The sequence below is a fragment of the Psammomys obesus genome, unplaced genomic scaffold (assembly GCF_907164565.1).
Source record: "Psammomys obesus unplaced genomic scaffold, mPsaObe1.curated_primary_1811, whole genome shotgun sequence".
Classification (NCBI taxonomy): domain Eukaryota; kingdom Metazoa; phylum Chordata; class Mammalia; order Rodentia; family Muridae; genus Psammomys; species Psammomys obesus.
The window spans coordinates 2,124,067-2,138,484 of record NW_026590715.1 but is presented as its reverse complement, the minus strand read 5'-3'; the positions used below and the strand labels follow the sequence as shown (position 1 = coordinate 2,138,484).

At 44.9% G+C, this 14,418-nt stretch overlaps 2 protein-coding genes across 6 annotated transcripts in view; one reads left to right on the top strand and one right to left on the bottom strand.

Moving 5' to 3' along the window:
• Mtmr1 (myotubularin related protein 1) overlaps positions 1–3,383 on the top strand; it is a 67,471-nt gene extending 64,088 nt beyond the window's left edge. For all 4 annotated transcript variants that reach the window (XM_055608752.1, XM_055608753.1, XM_055608751.1 and 1 more), the window contains one exon: positions 589–3,383. In XM_055608752.1, the coding sequence (XP_055464727.1) occupies positions 589–753 (165 nt within the window). In that variant the 3' untranslated portion in view covers positions 754–3,383. The remainder of the gene's footprint in view (positions 1–588) is intronic.
• A 790-nt stretch (positions 3,384–4,173) lies between these two features.
• The window catches only part of Cd99l2 (CD99 molecule like 2), an 86,252-nt gene continuing 76,007 nt past the window's right edge, over positions 4,174–14,418 (bottom strand). For both annotated transcript variants that reach the window (XM_055608755.1, XM_055608756.1), the window contains 4 exons: positions 13,183–13,221; positions 12,180–12,299; positions 8,177–8,242; positions 4,174–6,934 (listed from right to left, as the gene is read on the bottom strand). In XM_055608755.1, coding sequence (XP_055464730.1) covers positions 6,870–6,934; positions 8,177–8,242; positions 12,180–12,299; positions 13,183–13,221 — 290 coding nt within the window. In that variant the 3' untranslated portion in view covers positions 4,174–6,869. The remainder of the gene's footprint in view (positions 6,935–8,176; positions 8,243–12,179; positions 12,300–13,182; positions 13,222–14,418) is intronic.

The following is a 14,418-nucleotide window of genomic DNA, read 5'->3' as shown; positions in this document are numbered from 1 at the left end:
TTAGTTAGTTAGTTAGTTAGTTAGTTAGTTAGTTAGTTAGTTAGTTAGTTAGTTAGTTAGTTAGTTTTATGTCAGTGTGACACAGACTAGATTTATTTGGGAAGAGGGACACTCAGTTGAGAAAATGCCTCCATAAATTTTCTTGATGATTGGTGTGGGAAGGCAGTGTCACCCCTGGGCTGATGGTCCTGGGAGCTATAAGTAAGCAGGTCTGGAAATTTATAAGGGGAAAGCCAGTAAGCAGTATTCCTCCATGGCCTCTTCAGTTTCTACCTCCAGGTTGTTGCTTTGAGTTCCCGCCTTGACTTCCTTTGGTGATTGTGACCTGAGAGTTGTAAGCTGAAATAAGTCCTTTCCACCACAAATTACTTTTGGTCCTAGTGTCTTATCACAGTAATAGAAACCCTAACCTTTTAAGACAATCACTGTCCACTTGGTGAAAGATTGGCCAGTGGTCTAGGAGACTAGGCACATAGGCATCTGGTTGCTGAAAGAATCATTAAGCTATGAACCTAGATGCTGAAATCCTTAGAACAAACACTATTGCAACAACAGTACATTAACAGCCTTGTCTCTGTTCACTGCCAGATGCCAATTCATCAGAATCTAAAGGAGCTGCTGGCTGTCAAGGCTGAGCTGCAGAAGCGGGTGGAGGACTTGCAGCGGGAAGTGGCTACACGGACCGTCTCATCTTCCTCTGAGAGGGGTTCCTCACCTACCCACTCAGCTACTCCTGTACACACCTCAGTCTGATGGAGAAGGCCAGTGTCAGGGGCCATCCTGCTGCTCTACTGTCTTCCAGCAGCTCAGGAACCTGGCCATTGATGTTATGGTTCTAGCTTATCATCTTAGCTCTTAGGATTAGGCCCAGGTACCATTTGTGTGGCTAGGTGACAGCTCCTATTATTAACAAGTACTTCTTTTGTGTGAACCGCCTGTGACCCTTTTATGGGCAGCCTCACAGGGGAGCAACATGTCACACCCACCCTGTGAACCACCTTCGTCTTGTACAGGCAGCTTGGGAGAAACTAGGTTGAATGCAGTGCAGTATTTCAGCTTAAGAGAATCTCACACCACTTCTTTCCAAGTTAGGTCCTTCCTTAGGAACAACCTGCTCACTTATAGAACACATCACCAGCCATGTGGCTTCTCTCAGCCTTTTGGCACAACTTAAAAACTGTTTTAAATGAAATATTAGCGTGGCAAATGAACCATTGCCAGCTGTTCTACAGTTATCTTCATGCAAGAAGTCCTCCTGTACAATTGGTACAATATGTATTTTTTAAAGAGAAACATGCCTTTATTTTCCTATGTCCTTTTTTATGTTTAGAATAGTTGTCTGCTAAACTGTGCTGTATGAGAAATTCTTGCCCAACTATGCTGACTTTTGTGTGGTACATTTGAATTAAGATCTCAGATGTGTCATCTCAGTGGTAATCTAGTATTGTCCTCTAACCCTGGTACTTGCCTTTTGAGGTGACACAACCTAGTCATTCATTAGAGTAACTGCAGGTTCCCTCAGGGTGCACCAAACTATGAATGCTCAGTGCTCTGGCTTTGTTGCAGGTAAACTGAGGGCTCAAGCAGCAACTGTGTGCATGTGTTTGGTCTCTCTCTATGACAGCTCTCTAAAGGAGCAACTCTGGCCATTAGATCTTACATCCTATCACCTGTTTAAAATGCCCAGCACCTGTGTCCTATAAAGTCTTCTTTCACTTGTTGGATACCTGAACACCTTGTTTGCAATTATCACAATCTCTTCTCAGTTTATTTACATACTTTAAGGCTGCCTGTCCATACTTTAAAGCAACAAATATGCTGCAGCTTAGGTTGGAAAGCATAGCATGCTCTTCCTTGGTTTTCGTTTCTCAGAGGAGCATTGGCTAGTCAGGCCTCTCTCCACAGTTAACAGCTTTGAGATCTGCTATTCCATCAGTCCATGTAGGAATGAATGTCCCATCAGCAACTCTGTGTGCAGTGCCAATATCCCCACTCCCACCACCATGCCCATTTCTGTGTGTCACCTTAGGCCCTTCAGAGTTGGAGATGTGTTTGAAGCTGACAGAGTCAGCCCCTGAGCACAGATACATCACATCTTCCTCTGGTCAGTGCCCAATCACTGGATGCCATGCATTCCTATATAATGACCTCCATTTTCAAAATGTATTCTTAAAAGAGTTTTGTTTTTTTTTTTTTTTGTTTGTTTGTTGTTTTTTTTTTACAGCTGAACACATAAAAAGTAGATGATTTTTCAACTTGGAACAGAAAACTATCCAACCATAAGATAACCACAGACATTTATTCAAGGAAATTTGATAAACTAAGATCAATTCTCCATTTTTATTATCTGGGAGATTTGTTTCTAAACTACACGTTAAGTGATATTAGCTTTTCATTTATGCTGTTCTTCGATAAAAATCCTTATTTGTAAATGGTTAGACTGCCATACCTGAGGTAGGAGGACTGCTGTGAGTTCAAGGTCAGCTTTGGCTATACTTTGAGTTCTGGGACAACAGACCTATACTGTGGAAACCTGTCTCAAAATCAATACCAAAAAGAAAATATGAACTGCAATATTTTCTCTTCATATACTTTTACAAACTGGGAACATTTACCAACTTTTCCCTAGAATACCATCTAATTCTCCAGCAACACTAGGACTGTTGAATATAAATAAGGTGGACTGGATGAAGCTTTGACAGAACCAGAGAAGCCACAGGGGCTGCTGCTTGGTAAGGTCAGCTAGCCTGGTCAAGCCATGTCCTCTCAGCTGCACACCTGCAGCACCCCTAGAAATTTCCACTGGATTTTAAGGAAGCACAACAGAGTATTTCCCTTTGTATGTTTCTAGCACAGAACTGTTTCTAAAACAACTTGAAGTATAGTTTTCTTATCTAAGCAATTCTTTCATGTATGTTTTATTTAAGTACTAGAATGTAAAACCTTTTTTAATTAATTTATTTTTTTATTAATTACAATTTATTCACTTTGTATCCCAGCTGTACCTCTCCCTCTTTCCCTCCCTCCCTCTTCTCCTCCCATGCCCCTCCCCCAAGTCCAATGATAGGGGAAGACCTCCTCCCCTTCCATCTGACCCTAGCCTATCAGGTCTCATCAGGACTGGCTGCATTGTCTTCCTCTGTGGCCTGGTAAGGCTGCTCCCCCTTGGGGAGAATGTAAAACCTTTAAGGTTCAGGTTTTTAAACAACTAGTACAATACTGTATTTGCCTCATCTGATGCACTGTATTCCAACCTGTAATTAAAATGATAATATGTTTGCTCCCTGGTCTTTTTGTTGTCTCTCTCTTTTAGCCATTTCAGTAGTTTTCTTCTCCCTGAGAAAAAAATGAGTACTAATAAAGTGCCATGTGTCAAATGCTTACTCTGTGCCTTCCACAGTTAATATATGTAAAATGCCCAGTATTATTTGATTGACTTACTAAGTTGTCCGTAATTTATTGTGAGTTTTGAGTGTTTGGGCTGGAACAGGTAGGTGATCTGATTTGCAAATCTGTAAGTTCCCTTGCTCATAACCTTGAAGAAATGTGAAACATAGAGAAAGGCCTGGAGTGACCAGAGGCAGTGGGTCCTCCTATGCCAGTGTTCTCTTCTGTTCTCTTCTTGCCAGCTCTATGGGACTGTGCTTTGTTTTTTTAAGGTTCTAAAAGCAACTGAGAGATTCCACCACCTCCTGTGTGTCACCATTCTTTAAGGGCCTGGCATCAGTCATCCTCTTCATGTAAATTATGGCTAAGTTAGCAAGAGATCCCAATATTAGGCATAAGAGTATTGGACTACCTCCCAGAATCCCTTCCATAATAGCACCCCACAGGAGGAAGCATACTCATTACTGGCTTACTTTTTAGGACTGAGCAGTATGTTCTAAAGATACCTGGGTAGTGGAGCCAGTGCTAAGCCTACCAAAGAAATTGGTGCTCTGGAAGAGGGCTCTGCTCCAGCCTTCCCCTCCTCATCCCACATGTCATGCTACAGTTCCTGTACCATGGGGGCCCAACAGCAGAAGCCCCACGATTGGGCATTTTGTGGGCGGAATGATAGCAAATATGCTACCCTGCCCAAGATATACCTTTGGCTTAGGAGAAGGGGAGTAAGGTCAGCATATCACAAGAGACAATAGGAAAAGACAGATAACAACAGAACATAAGAAGCAGTTGGATTCCACTTTGTTTAATGCAAACACTAGACCATTTACAGTTCACACTTGGACACAAGCATGTAAAACGATGTACAGGGATTCTGGCAGTCTCCAGCATGTCTTCCTCAGAGAACTGGTACTAACCATAACCCAAGTGGCTGAGACCACTTGAGAATATTCAGCTTTTGTAAAGCTCTTCGTGTCAAGTTACATTGACAGAGATCAGATCTTGGCAATTGACTCTTCTGCTTCATTCATTTTCTCCCTTCTATCACCTGGGACTAGCCCAAGTTGGCCAACTCAGCCTTCAGGGGGGACACAGTTACAAGACCAGTCCCAAGCCTTCTGCAGGCCACAATGCCCCACCAAGTATAAAATGCCAGTGGGAAGGAGGAGCCCGGCCCCTGGGATGAGACTGTATGAACAGGAGGCCGATGGCCCGCCCAGGCCTGTCCAGCCACTTAGCTAGCGCCTGCGGGCTGAGTGATGGGTTTTATGCAGAAGGGCTTTATGCAGAAGGCACCGAGGTAGCTAAGGGAGAGCAAAGTAGAGCTCTTTTTCACTGGTACCAGTGTTATTGAGAAAATAGTTTCACAAGAGGGCATTTATTTTACATCATGGCTGTGGGGTTAAAGGGCTTTACCATCAGACAGGCCTCAGCATAAAGGTAAAGTAGACAATCCCCTCTTAGATTACCCTAGCTACGTATCAACAGACCAGAAATACTAAAATCCTTCCTGAAGTCACCTCTAGCTCATCACTGGCCAGAGGGTAGCAGAATCATCTCTTGATGTCTTGATGACACTGAGGCACAATCCTGATGAAGGCGACAGCAAGTTAGGAGGTTCTGGAAACTGACGCATCTTGCAAACAATACTTCCCTTGCTAATTAACTTCCTGAGGCCATGTTTTTATTGTCCTTGGTGCCATTTCCCCAGTTTTCCAGCTTCCATATCAGATCCACAGACCTGGACTGTCTGGGACTAAAGGCCAAGCAAAAGGGGTATCTCATAGCCCAAAGGGGCATCTCATAGCCCAAAGGTACACATTGGGAATTGATGTTCAGGCTGCCTGGAGGTATGACACCACCACCAGCCCTCCACCATGAATAGTCTTTAAACAACAAACACTCAAGGCATGCATTAGACAGCACAAGATTTCAGTTTCTTAAGGTGGGCATTGCCTCATCCCAGCTCAGCAGATGTAAAGGAGCCAGTTCACAGCCTGTGGAATATATGGGGCCAATCATGTCATCCAGAGGAGCTGTGGATCTTGCCTTCCCAGTGACACACTCCGCTTTCAGAAGTGCCTTTTTTTTTTTTAACTGTTAGTTCACATAGACTTTTGCTTAGCTTTTCACATGCAGGGTTCACTGTAGAGGTCACTGGAGCCAAGGACCAAAAGCCAAAGGAACAATCCAGGAAGCAGGTGGCTCCACCCCAAACTAGGGATAGCAATCAGCTTGGGGCCAGGTGAAGCCCTAGTCCTTGGTTTCCCATGTTTACCATGGTGAACATGGACAGAGCCTCCTTATGAGAGCAAACTGGGAGGATGGCTACACAACTACAAAGGCAGCAGTGGCATTCCACTCAGCTAAGCCAGCATCCCTTCTCCCCTCCCCTCCCCCACCAGCTTCTAATAAAGCAACAAGCATGCTTCTGGCTTCCATATTCATTCTCAGGTTCTTACTACTCAAATAAGATCATGTACAGGGTAGGAAGCACCTACTCTGACCTGGTGGAAAATTCATTTCCAATGTAGAAGTGACTTCTAAGACCTGTCACCAGGTCAGCGATCCCTATTGAATCTGATGGCAATAAACCTGCAAGTCACAGCTCCCACGTTCTCCAGATTCCTAAACTCAAGGTAAGACTAAACTCAAGGTGAGACACATGTTTGCACTAAAATGATTGAAGAGCCTCCACCTGGACAAGCTCTCTGGAAGCTGAGTAATATAAAACCTGAAGTTGGAAAAAGCATTCAAAGAGAAAATTTTAAAGTGCCTAGGTGTTACATGGGTGTGCACATGTATTACATGTGTGTGCACTTGTGTGTGTGCACTCACATGTGTGCATGCATTTGTTCGTGTGTGTGTGTGTGTGTGTGTGTGTGTGTACATTTGTGTATGCCTGTGTGTGTGTGTGTGTGTGTGTGTGTGTGTGTGTGTGTGTGTGTGTTGCAGCTTGGGGTTGGCTGATTTGCTTCTTGTACAGACTCCATATGCACCAGATGCTAGCTAAGCATACTAATTTCAGCTCTCAGTGGTCAGTACCACAACAACCCACTATAGAATATGGGTAAAGAGTCTCATAGTACCTAGAGGTTGCTTCAGCAGAAATTTTCTCCTGAAGCACTGCTCCCACCATCCTCTTGACTACCCTCATCTTGGTCATCCTCCTTTTTCCCTATGCTAACTCTGGAGCAAGCTGTCTCTATGAAACTCCCAACACTGGTGCTAGTGATCTGCTCAAGTTGGGTCTTAAGTCTCAGGACCAAGTCTCTTCAGATGACCCATGGCAGAACAGTCACCATACTGTACAGGACAGGTCATAGATACCACACTCATGAACACCTAAGGCTTGTCCAGAAAACTCAGTACAATAAGAAGCCAGTGGCATGAGAAGAAACTTGGCGAAAGGGTTGGCAAATAAAACCTGGAGCTGGGTCACAAGCAGTGGCACCCTTCATATGCACCTGCCACTAAACAGGGCCTCAGATCCGGGATGGCACAGATGGTGGAGGTTCTGCAGACTGCGTTTCTTGTTGTGAATATGTCACTACAGAGAAAAGACATGCATTAGGGCATTAGGAGGGTTTCACCTCTGCTCTGCTCAAGTCCCCTGTCTGGTAGGATAGATGTTCAGATCTTTGTTGTGTGGGCAGTTCAGCACCTCCCAGACCTGCTCACTGGTCCCTGTAGGACTGCCATGGGTCCTGGATGCAAAGTGCAGGGTGGGCCAAGGGAGCAAACGCAAAAGCTTGGCAGGCTGCACAAAAGAGATCAGCCTCCATTTTTTCCTTCTACAAAATGGGCATATATCCATCAAGACTTCTAAATCATTGGATCTAAAGCATTCATCATAGCACTCATTCCTTGGGTGTTAACTCAGTATTGATTAAAGTGTTAAAATTTTCATATAGTATGCTCCTATAGAATCCACAGCTCAGCATTTGCATCCAAGACAACTGCCATACATTTGGTGTTGCACTACCAGATAACTTCTTAAGCAGTGACTAAAGGACCTCATACTCCATTATGGAACAGGTAGGGCCAGGTCCTTTCAAGTACCCAGGCTCCATAGCTTCTGTCCTGCAGCTGTGGCCTCTTCTACTCTCCTTGTCTGTGACACCACAGGTTCAGCTTAAAGAGAGAAGGCTTACCTCCTTGCCTAACAAAGCTATGTATCCCCATCAGCATTCTCAGGCCATAGGCATGTCTCCTTCTTCTTTAGACTTACCATATGTGGACTATAGTTTCTGCTAGTCACTGAACCCTCCAAAGTACTCATTGCCCCCAGAGAAGGTAATAGAATATATGGCTTTTAACTAAGTGTCTTATTGTCTTTGGCCATTTTCTAATCAAAAAGTCTAGAGACAGATGTGGACCCATACCTGGATTCCCAGCACTCAGGGAGTAGATCAGGAATTCAAATCTACTCCCAGCTACAGGTCTAGATACAAAACTTTCTAGATGAGCATGCCCAGGATGCATGTGTGTATGTCTGCTGGCAAAATAGGTGAGGTGTCCCAGGCACACATTCAGATGATTCAACAGTTAAGGCTTAGCAGCAAACATTCCCAGAAGCCATTACCATGGCACCAGTATCCCTATTCTCAAGAAAATGGGAAACCAGCTGACCAGCTACAGGATACAGGCAGACCTGGGCCCCTGAAGGTTTTATGATGGAGAGATATTTAAGAAACAGAATCTTCTGGGCCTCCCTAAACTAATTCTATTCATTGCTGGAGACAATGAATTGAGAGTCTTCATTAGGGGACAGTGACTGTGAAGTCCTCACCTTGAGGTTCCTCACACACAACAGCTTCCAGGTTTTCCCCCTTCACATAGTCTGCATTGAGGCCCTCTGTAAAGAGAGTAAAGTAAAAGAGGCACAATGAAACAAAGGGGCATTCAGATTTAAGAACTTCTGACTGAGTCCTCTATGACAGCAAAGGCTTCCAGGATCAGCTCCGTGTTCCTGGATCACCAGCACGTCCTCTTCTAGAGAAAGCCTGGCCACCAAGGAACCAATTGCACAAGACTTCTCATCACCATTCTTATAAACAGCATCATGCATTAAAGGTCCCCACCCCATCCATAAAGAGGCATGGAGAGGAGACCAGATGATTGGGCTCTGAATCATCCACAGGTCCACATGAGGTCCAGAGGCCAGGGAGGTAGAGAGGAAGTGCTCAGGGAATAAATGACTGATGGATGCAGGGTAAGGAAGGGCAGATGGATGTGCAGGGATCACTCTGGAAATACTGGCATATGGCCATCCCAAAAGCACCGTTATGCAGAAAGAAGTCAATTGGCTTCTCCAGACCAGAGAAATGACTGCTGTCCACACCCATGCTTGGCGGATCCAGGGTCCACAAACAGCTGCTCTGGTCTAGTGTGTCCTCCCCACACCTATCCCACTACCATATTATCCTCAAGGGATCTGCAGCAACTCAATGAAGCATCTCTTCAATCAGCCAAAGGCCATCATTCAAGGTCTGAGAGCAGCCCCACATTCATGGTTGCTTAAAAGTCTGAGTCTTCTCTCTGAATAACCCAGAACTTCTAGGGAAAATGGGTTCTAATGCCAACCGACCAACTCACTGGACAAGTCACTTTCCTAGCTTTCACCAGAACTGATAGCTCTTGGGCTCAAGATGAAAGCTAGATGGGCCAGTGAAAAATGTAGGCAGTATTCTCCTGCATGGGTGATTAACTACCATGCAAAGCCAGGCAGGTGATGGCCCTAGTGCCAGTGGTTGGGAGATAGGAGATGTGTTCTGGGCCTCCAAACCACTGCCCAAATTCCCGCTTAGTGAGTAGGAGACAGTCTTTTTTCCTCCAATGGTTTTTGGAAGGTGTTCACCCACAGGTATCTGAGTGGGCCCCCTCCCTACCCCACGGACATCCCTAACTCTGGCTACTTTGGGCCTGGAAATAGATAATGTGGCAGGTGGCACCCCCATAACATCTCAGGAAAAGCTATACATGGTATGATCACAGGCAAGTTGGTGAATGCCAGGGAGAGAAGTGAGGTAGAAAGCAAGGAGAGGGGAATAAAGAGGTGTCCAGGGCCAAAGCACAAGGAACATGAGCAAGTAAAATCACGCTGTTACCTTGACCTTCTGCTGCATCCGAAGACAAGACATGAAGCTTAGAGCCCTGGAGTAAGAACTTAGCTCCAGGCAGCAAACCGTATTCAGTATTTTATGAAACTCACTGACACTTGGCACTGAGGGCAGGCAGGGAAACTGAGTATTCCCAAAATGGGAACCCCTTTGATAGCAACAGAGGTTGGAGATCAATGAGGTGAGGGAAGTTCCTACCAGCAACCACTTTCCATCTCCTTGGGGCTTTTCATCTGCCTTTCCCAACTGCCAATCACTTGAGGCCATGGTTGACTCTTATCGGCAGCCCAGCCAGAGAGTGGAGAGTAGAAGCAAACACCACTGCTTCTTATGAAGTTAGCTACCCACACAAACACCCTCGGGGTCCTTCCAGATCATGGACCAGCACAGTGCAAGTGACAGTCACGTTGCTGCTGGACAATCCAGACAGGTGTGGGATTGGTTGTCTAGTCACAAACAAGGAAAACTGCAGGCTAATCCAGGCTCAAATGAGGCCAGCAGGGGGCGCTGTGACAGCACAATGAACCATAGTTGATGCAGCCAGACTGGCCAGAGAGAAGGCTCCTTGGGAGAGGACACCTCAGGCTTGAACAGTAAGAGGAGAGAGGAGCACTGCAGAAAGGAAACAGCAGTGGCTGTACCCTAAAGAAGGCAGAACATATGGGAAGGGAAAATGACTATGGAGAAGAAGACTTCCTGGGGACAGGGAGAAGCCAAATGGCCAGGGCTTTAAATGCCAAGTTCAGCCACAAGGCTGTGACCCTGTAATCATCAAGGAACCTGGCAAAGTATTTTTAAACAGTTCTCCGTGAAGAAGGTAAAGTGTCAGGCAGACAGTGCCAGGAAGGTGGGGTAAGGCCTATTCATGGAGGGAGGAATGTGTGCAGGACTCCTAGACCTCTAGGTTAGAGAAGAGACACGGGCGTGGGAAAGACAGTGACGTCTAAGTTAAAGTAGACTTTCAGCAATGTGAAGACAGAAGCAGGACTCTAGCTGTTCTCAGGGCCTGCCCATCACTGTCTAAGAGCATCACTGCACAGGAAAATGGCCGAAAATTAATAAAAAGTTTTGGCTAAATGACAATAGTGACTTTGATGACTCATACAGAACTCAGGGTTAACAAAGTGTTATCTTTTTAATCTTTTTAGAAGGCCATCTTGAGAATGCTTATCCAAACTTCTGCTTTTCCCTCTGGCCAATAAGAAGTTGAGCTGTTTTCCCCAAGTACCCTTAGATAAGGACCATATTCCCTTCCCTAAGAAGATTATATAGAGATTGCAGCTACAAGCTCAGCCACCTGCCTGCTTGGGAGAGGGTGGGAGAGGAGCTGACAGGCCTCTGAAAACAGAAACACCCTAACACTCCCTCTGTCTTCAAAGATAACAAGAATGAGGCTGGAGGAAGTCAGAACTGTAACCATCTTTCTATTTCCTTGTTACAGGCACAGCAAAGGGGAGTGACAGATGGAGCTGCCTCCTCACACCAATGTACAACCTGGCCAATCCCTTGCCCAATATCTCCACAAGGTCTCCCTCCAAATATTCTTTCTGATCCAGGGTCACCCTTGGCCTAATGTAAGCCATTAGTGAGTGGAACACCCATCTTTTTCACCAATTAGAAAGTCCCTTTGCTTTATAGTTGAGGGGACAGGCAGGTAAGTAAATCTGAGCCTTTGTCCCCAATATTTTCTTGTTCCTAACAACCCTGTCACCAAGCTTTCGGATCCATGTACATGTGGATATCCTTGATGATATCCTTGAATTTTCTATAAGAGCAAAAGAAAAAAGGACCACCATATTCCCAGGAAATCAAAGAATCTGAGGAAGGGGGCAAGTACGGCTGAGTCATGTACCCTCCCTTGAAGTAAAACCTGCCAGCCCTGAACCAGAGACTGTCCAGTTAAGCAGCGACGTACTGATGCTGTGGTACTAAAACCAAGGAGTTCAGCCCTTTTGTTCTCCTTCAACAGTATCCTCCCAGGCTCCCTGTCATGCTGTGTCAACAGGCATCTCAGACTGGAACCCTCTGTAACAACCTGATTTACCCACAAGTGCCCCTACTCATGTCTACAGCCCACAACAAAAGCGATCTCTTCACTAAAATTCCAGCACATAAAAGGCAAAATTTAAAAATTACTGTTTTCTATTTTATTACTACTCCTTAAAACAACTTATGAGGTCATATACTTTTAAATGACCTGAGGAGGAGCAGAGGGCACAGGTAGTGACAAATCAAGAAATCGAGATCAGAAAGGAGCACTGCCAGAATCATAAGAGGCCTAAAGATGTTCAGTCATGTCAAAGAGACCCCAGAGACGACAGTGTTCTAATTGGCAGTAGAGGGGCTGGTGGCATTGGACTTCTCATCCCCTTGGGTGAGATCTGAGGCCATGGGGATTACTGAGTTCACATTCTAGGGAAATCAAACATCACGGTGCTCACTGAGCTTTGTCCCAATAGGAGTATGGCCTCTTCTAGCTGAGATGCCTGGAAAGTCAAGATCACATATTCTGGCCCCATGTGTTCTTCCAGACCAGGATAATCTTCAGTTTGTCCTAAAGTTATCCCAATGACGTATAAAGTATACCAGCTAGGAAATCCACTGGTACTGAGTAGGCTGAGGAAGGGATGAGAACTTGCCTGGACCCCTTTCCCTGTTCAGATGTCTACTTACGCTGAATGCTGAAGCAAAACTTCTTCTGTTGGTAGGAGATGTAGCTGGATACAGCTCCAATCAGGGCCATAGCCAAGGCACTGGCCACACCTGCGATGGTGCCAGTTTCTGTCGACATGCCTGGACATGGAAAAACAGACAGAACTGAGTAGACAAGGCTCCAAACTCCAGCTTATCCAGGATTCTGTGGCTCTGACAGCCCCAAGTTATGCTGGCTCAGATGTCCATAATCCCCAAGCCCATGTGGAAGAGCTATGTCATAGATAACCAAACCATTCAAATGACATCGTTCCCCTTGGATTTACCAAGTGCTTCTGATCGTCCATGAAGACTTTCATTTTGAAAAACATGAAAGGCATATATGCAGTTCTTTCTCCCACAGAGACCCAGCCGATTATCTGTATCTCAAGTTCGCACATTTCCCACTGTGCCACCTATCTCCGGGCCCAGGTCTTCATGTTACTTCCACTCAATGGCTACTCCTCTCTACTATTTGCCTTATGATTCTACTGGTAACTGTGGTGATTAACTGTGAACCACTCCTCCCCCATCAAAAAAAGCTCATGAGTTGAAGACTGTCCCTTAGGCAGCAGTGAGAAGCAGTAGGACATTTGAGAAGCTATTGGATCATGAGGTCTCCACTCTCAACAAGGGATGGATTTGCAGTGGAATGGTTTCCAGAATCAGGGCTTTGCTATACAGCCAGCTATTTATTTCTAGAAACACATGAGGTGAGCAGCCTTCTCCACCATGGGTGTTTGCCATTACAGTCCACCTCTCCATATGTCCAAATGCAATACGGTCAACTGACCATGCACTGGAACCTCCAAAATTATAAGCAACATAAGTTTTATCTTCTACCTTCAGTATTTTTCATGGTGATGGAAAGCTGACTAACGGAAACATTTGAGGAATGGCAGGGAAGAACAACTCTAAGACCAGAGTGAGCCAATGTTATTTTTCCTTCTGGTTTCAATAAAAACTTTAGGGCACAGATACCCACCAGATCCAGGGTCATCATTGCTGCCATAACCACCACCACCTGAGGAAAGGAAAAAAGCACTTAATGTCTGATATGACCCTTATGATCCCCAGACTAGCAGATTCAAGTCCCCAGAAAGCCCATTGAAATGGATGCTTCCTTACACTGAAATCTTGCCACACACAATATTGCCTAGGCTCTTTCTTCGAGTTTAGTTCTTCAGTACCCACTAGGGACAGTTCCATGTAGCATCCCTCCCTTAGGAAGGGTGGGAGCCAAGGCTAGCAGGCAGATGAGAGATGAGCAAAAAGCAGTTCAATCTGACTATATAAATTACACCACATCTACACAAGAGCTGGAGTATAAGCAAATGCAAATGCATAAACTCACATCTAATATTTTCACATTTAAAAAGCTGTTTAAATATATAAAAATGCAGAACAAGTTGATGATAATAGAGGCTGGGGAGGATGGGGTAAGGACATTTAGCTCTGCTTATAAGAGTCATAGGAAAGAGATCCTGTGGCAAAATGATTTATCTGATTATATTGATATACTATCACCACATGGCAAACTATAAGGCGCACACACACACACACACACACACACACACACACACACACACTTATCCAGAGAGAACTACCCCCATTCTCCCATTCCTGGAGAACAACTCCAAGACAAGTAACAAGAACTATACGAGAATATTAAAGAGCCCTGAGTTCATCCCTTTTGTACTACCCTTTTCCTAGAGCCTAATACTCACTGTCAGAAGATGATGTTCTCAGGCTTTGGTGGGGGGCTATCTTAGGAGAGACTCCTCTAGAATGTTGGAAGAAACAAGCACAAACATTTCCTTCACCAACCAAAGAGTCTAGGTTTATAAGTATAAAAATATTCCACTGTCATGAGGGAAGGTATAAGAATGGGCAGGTGGGACATGAGAACCCTACTTTACACTCAGTTTTACTACGCACATAATACTACTCCAAAAATCTTCTACTTTTGAAAAGTGGAGAAAATGAAGCGTGTTATGTTACAATGTGGAGCTGAATCTTCCAATTAAAAGCATTTTATAAAGATCTCTAATTTCCTTTTTACTAAACTAGGTGCTTAAGAGAACCTGAGTTCAATTTTCAGCATCCATTATGTGCCTCACAACCATGTAAAGCTACAGTTACAGGAGATCCAGTACTCTCTTCTGGCCTCCTTAGGCACCAGGCATGCAAGTGATGCAGACAAACACCCAAACATACAAAT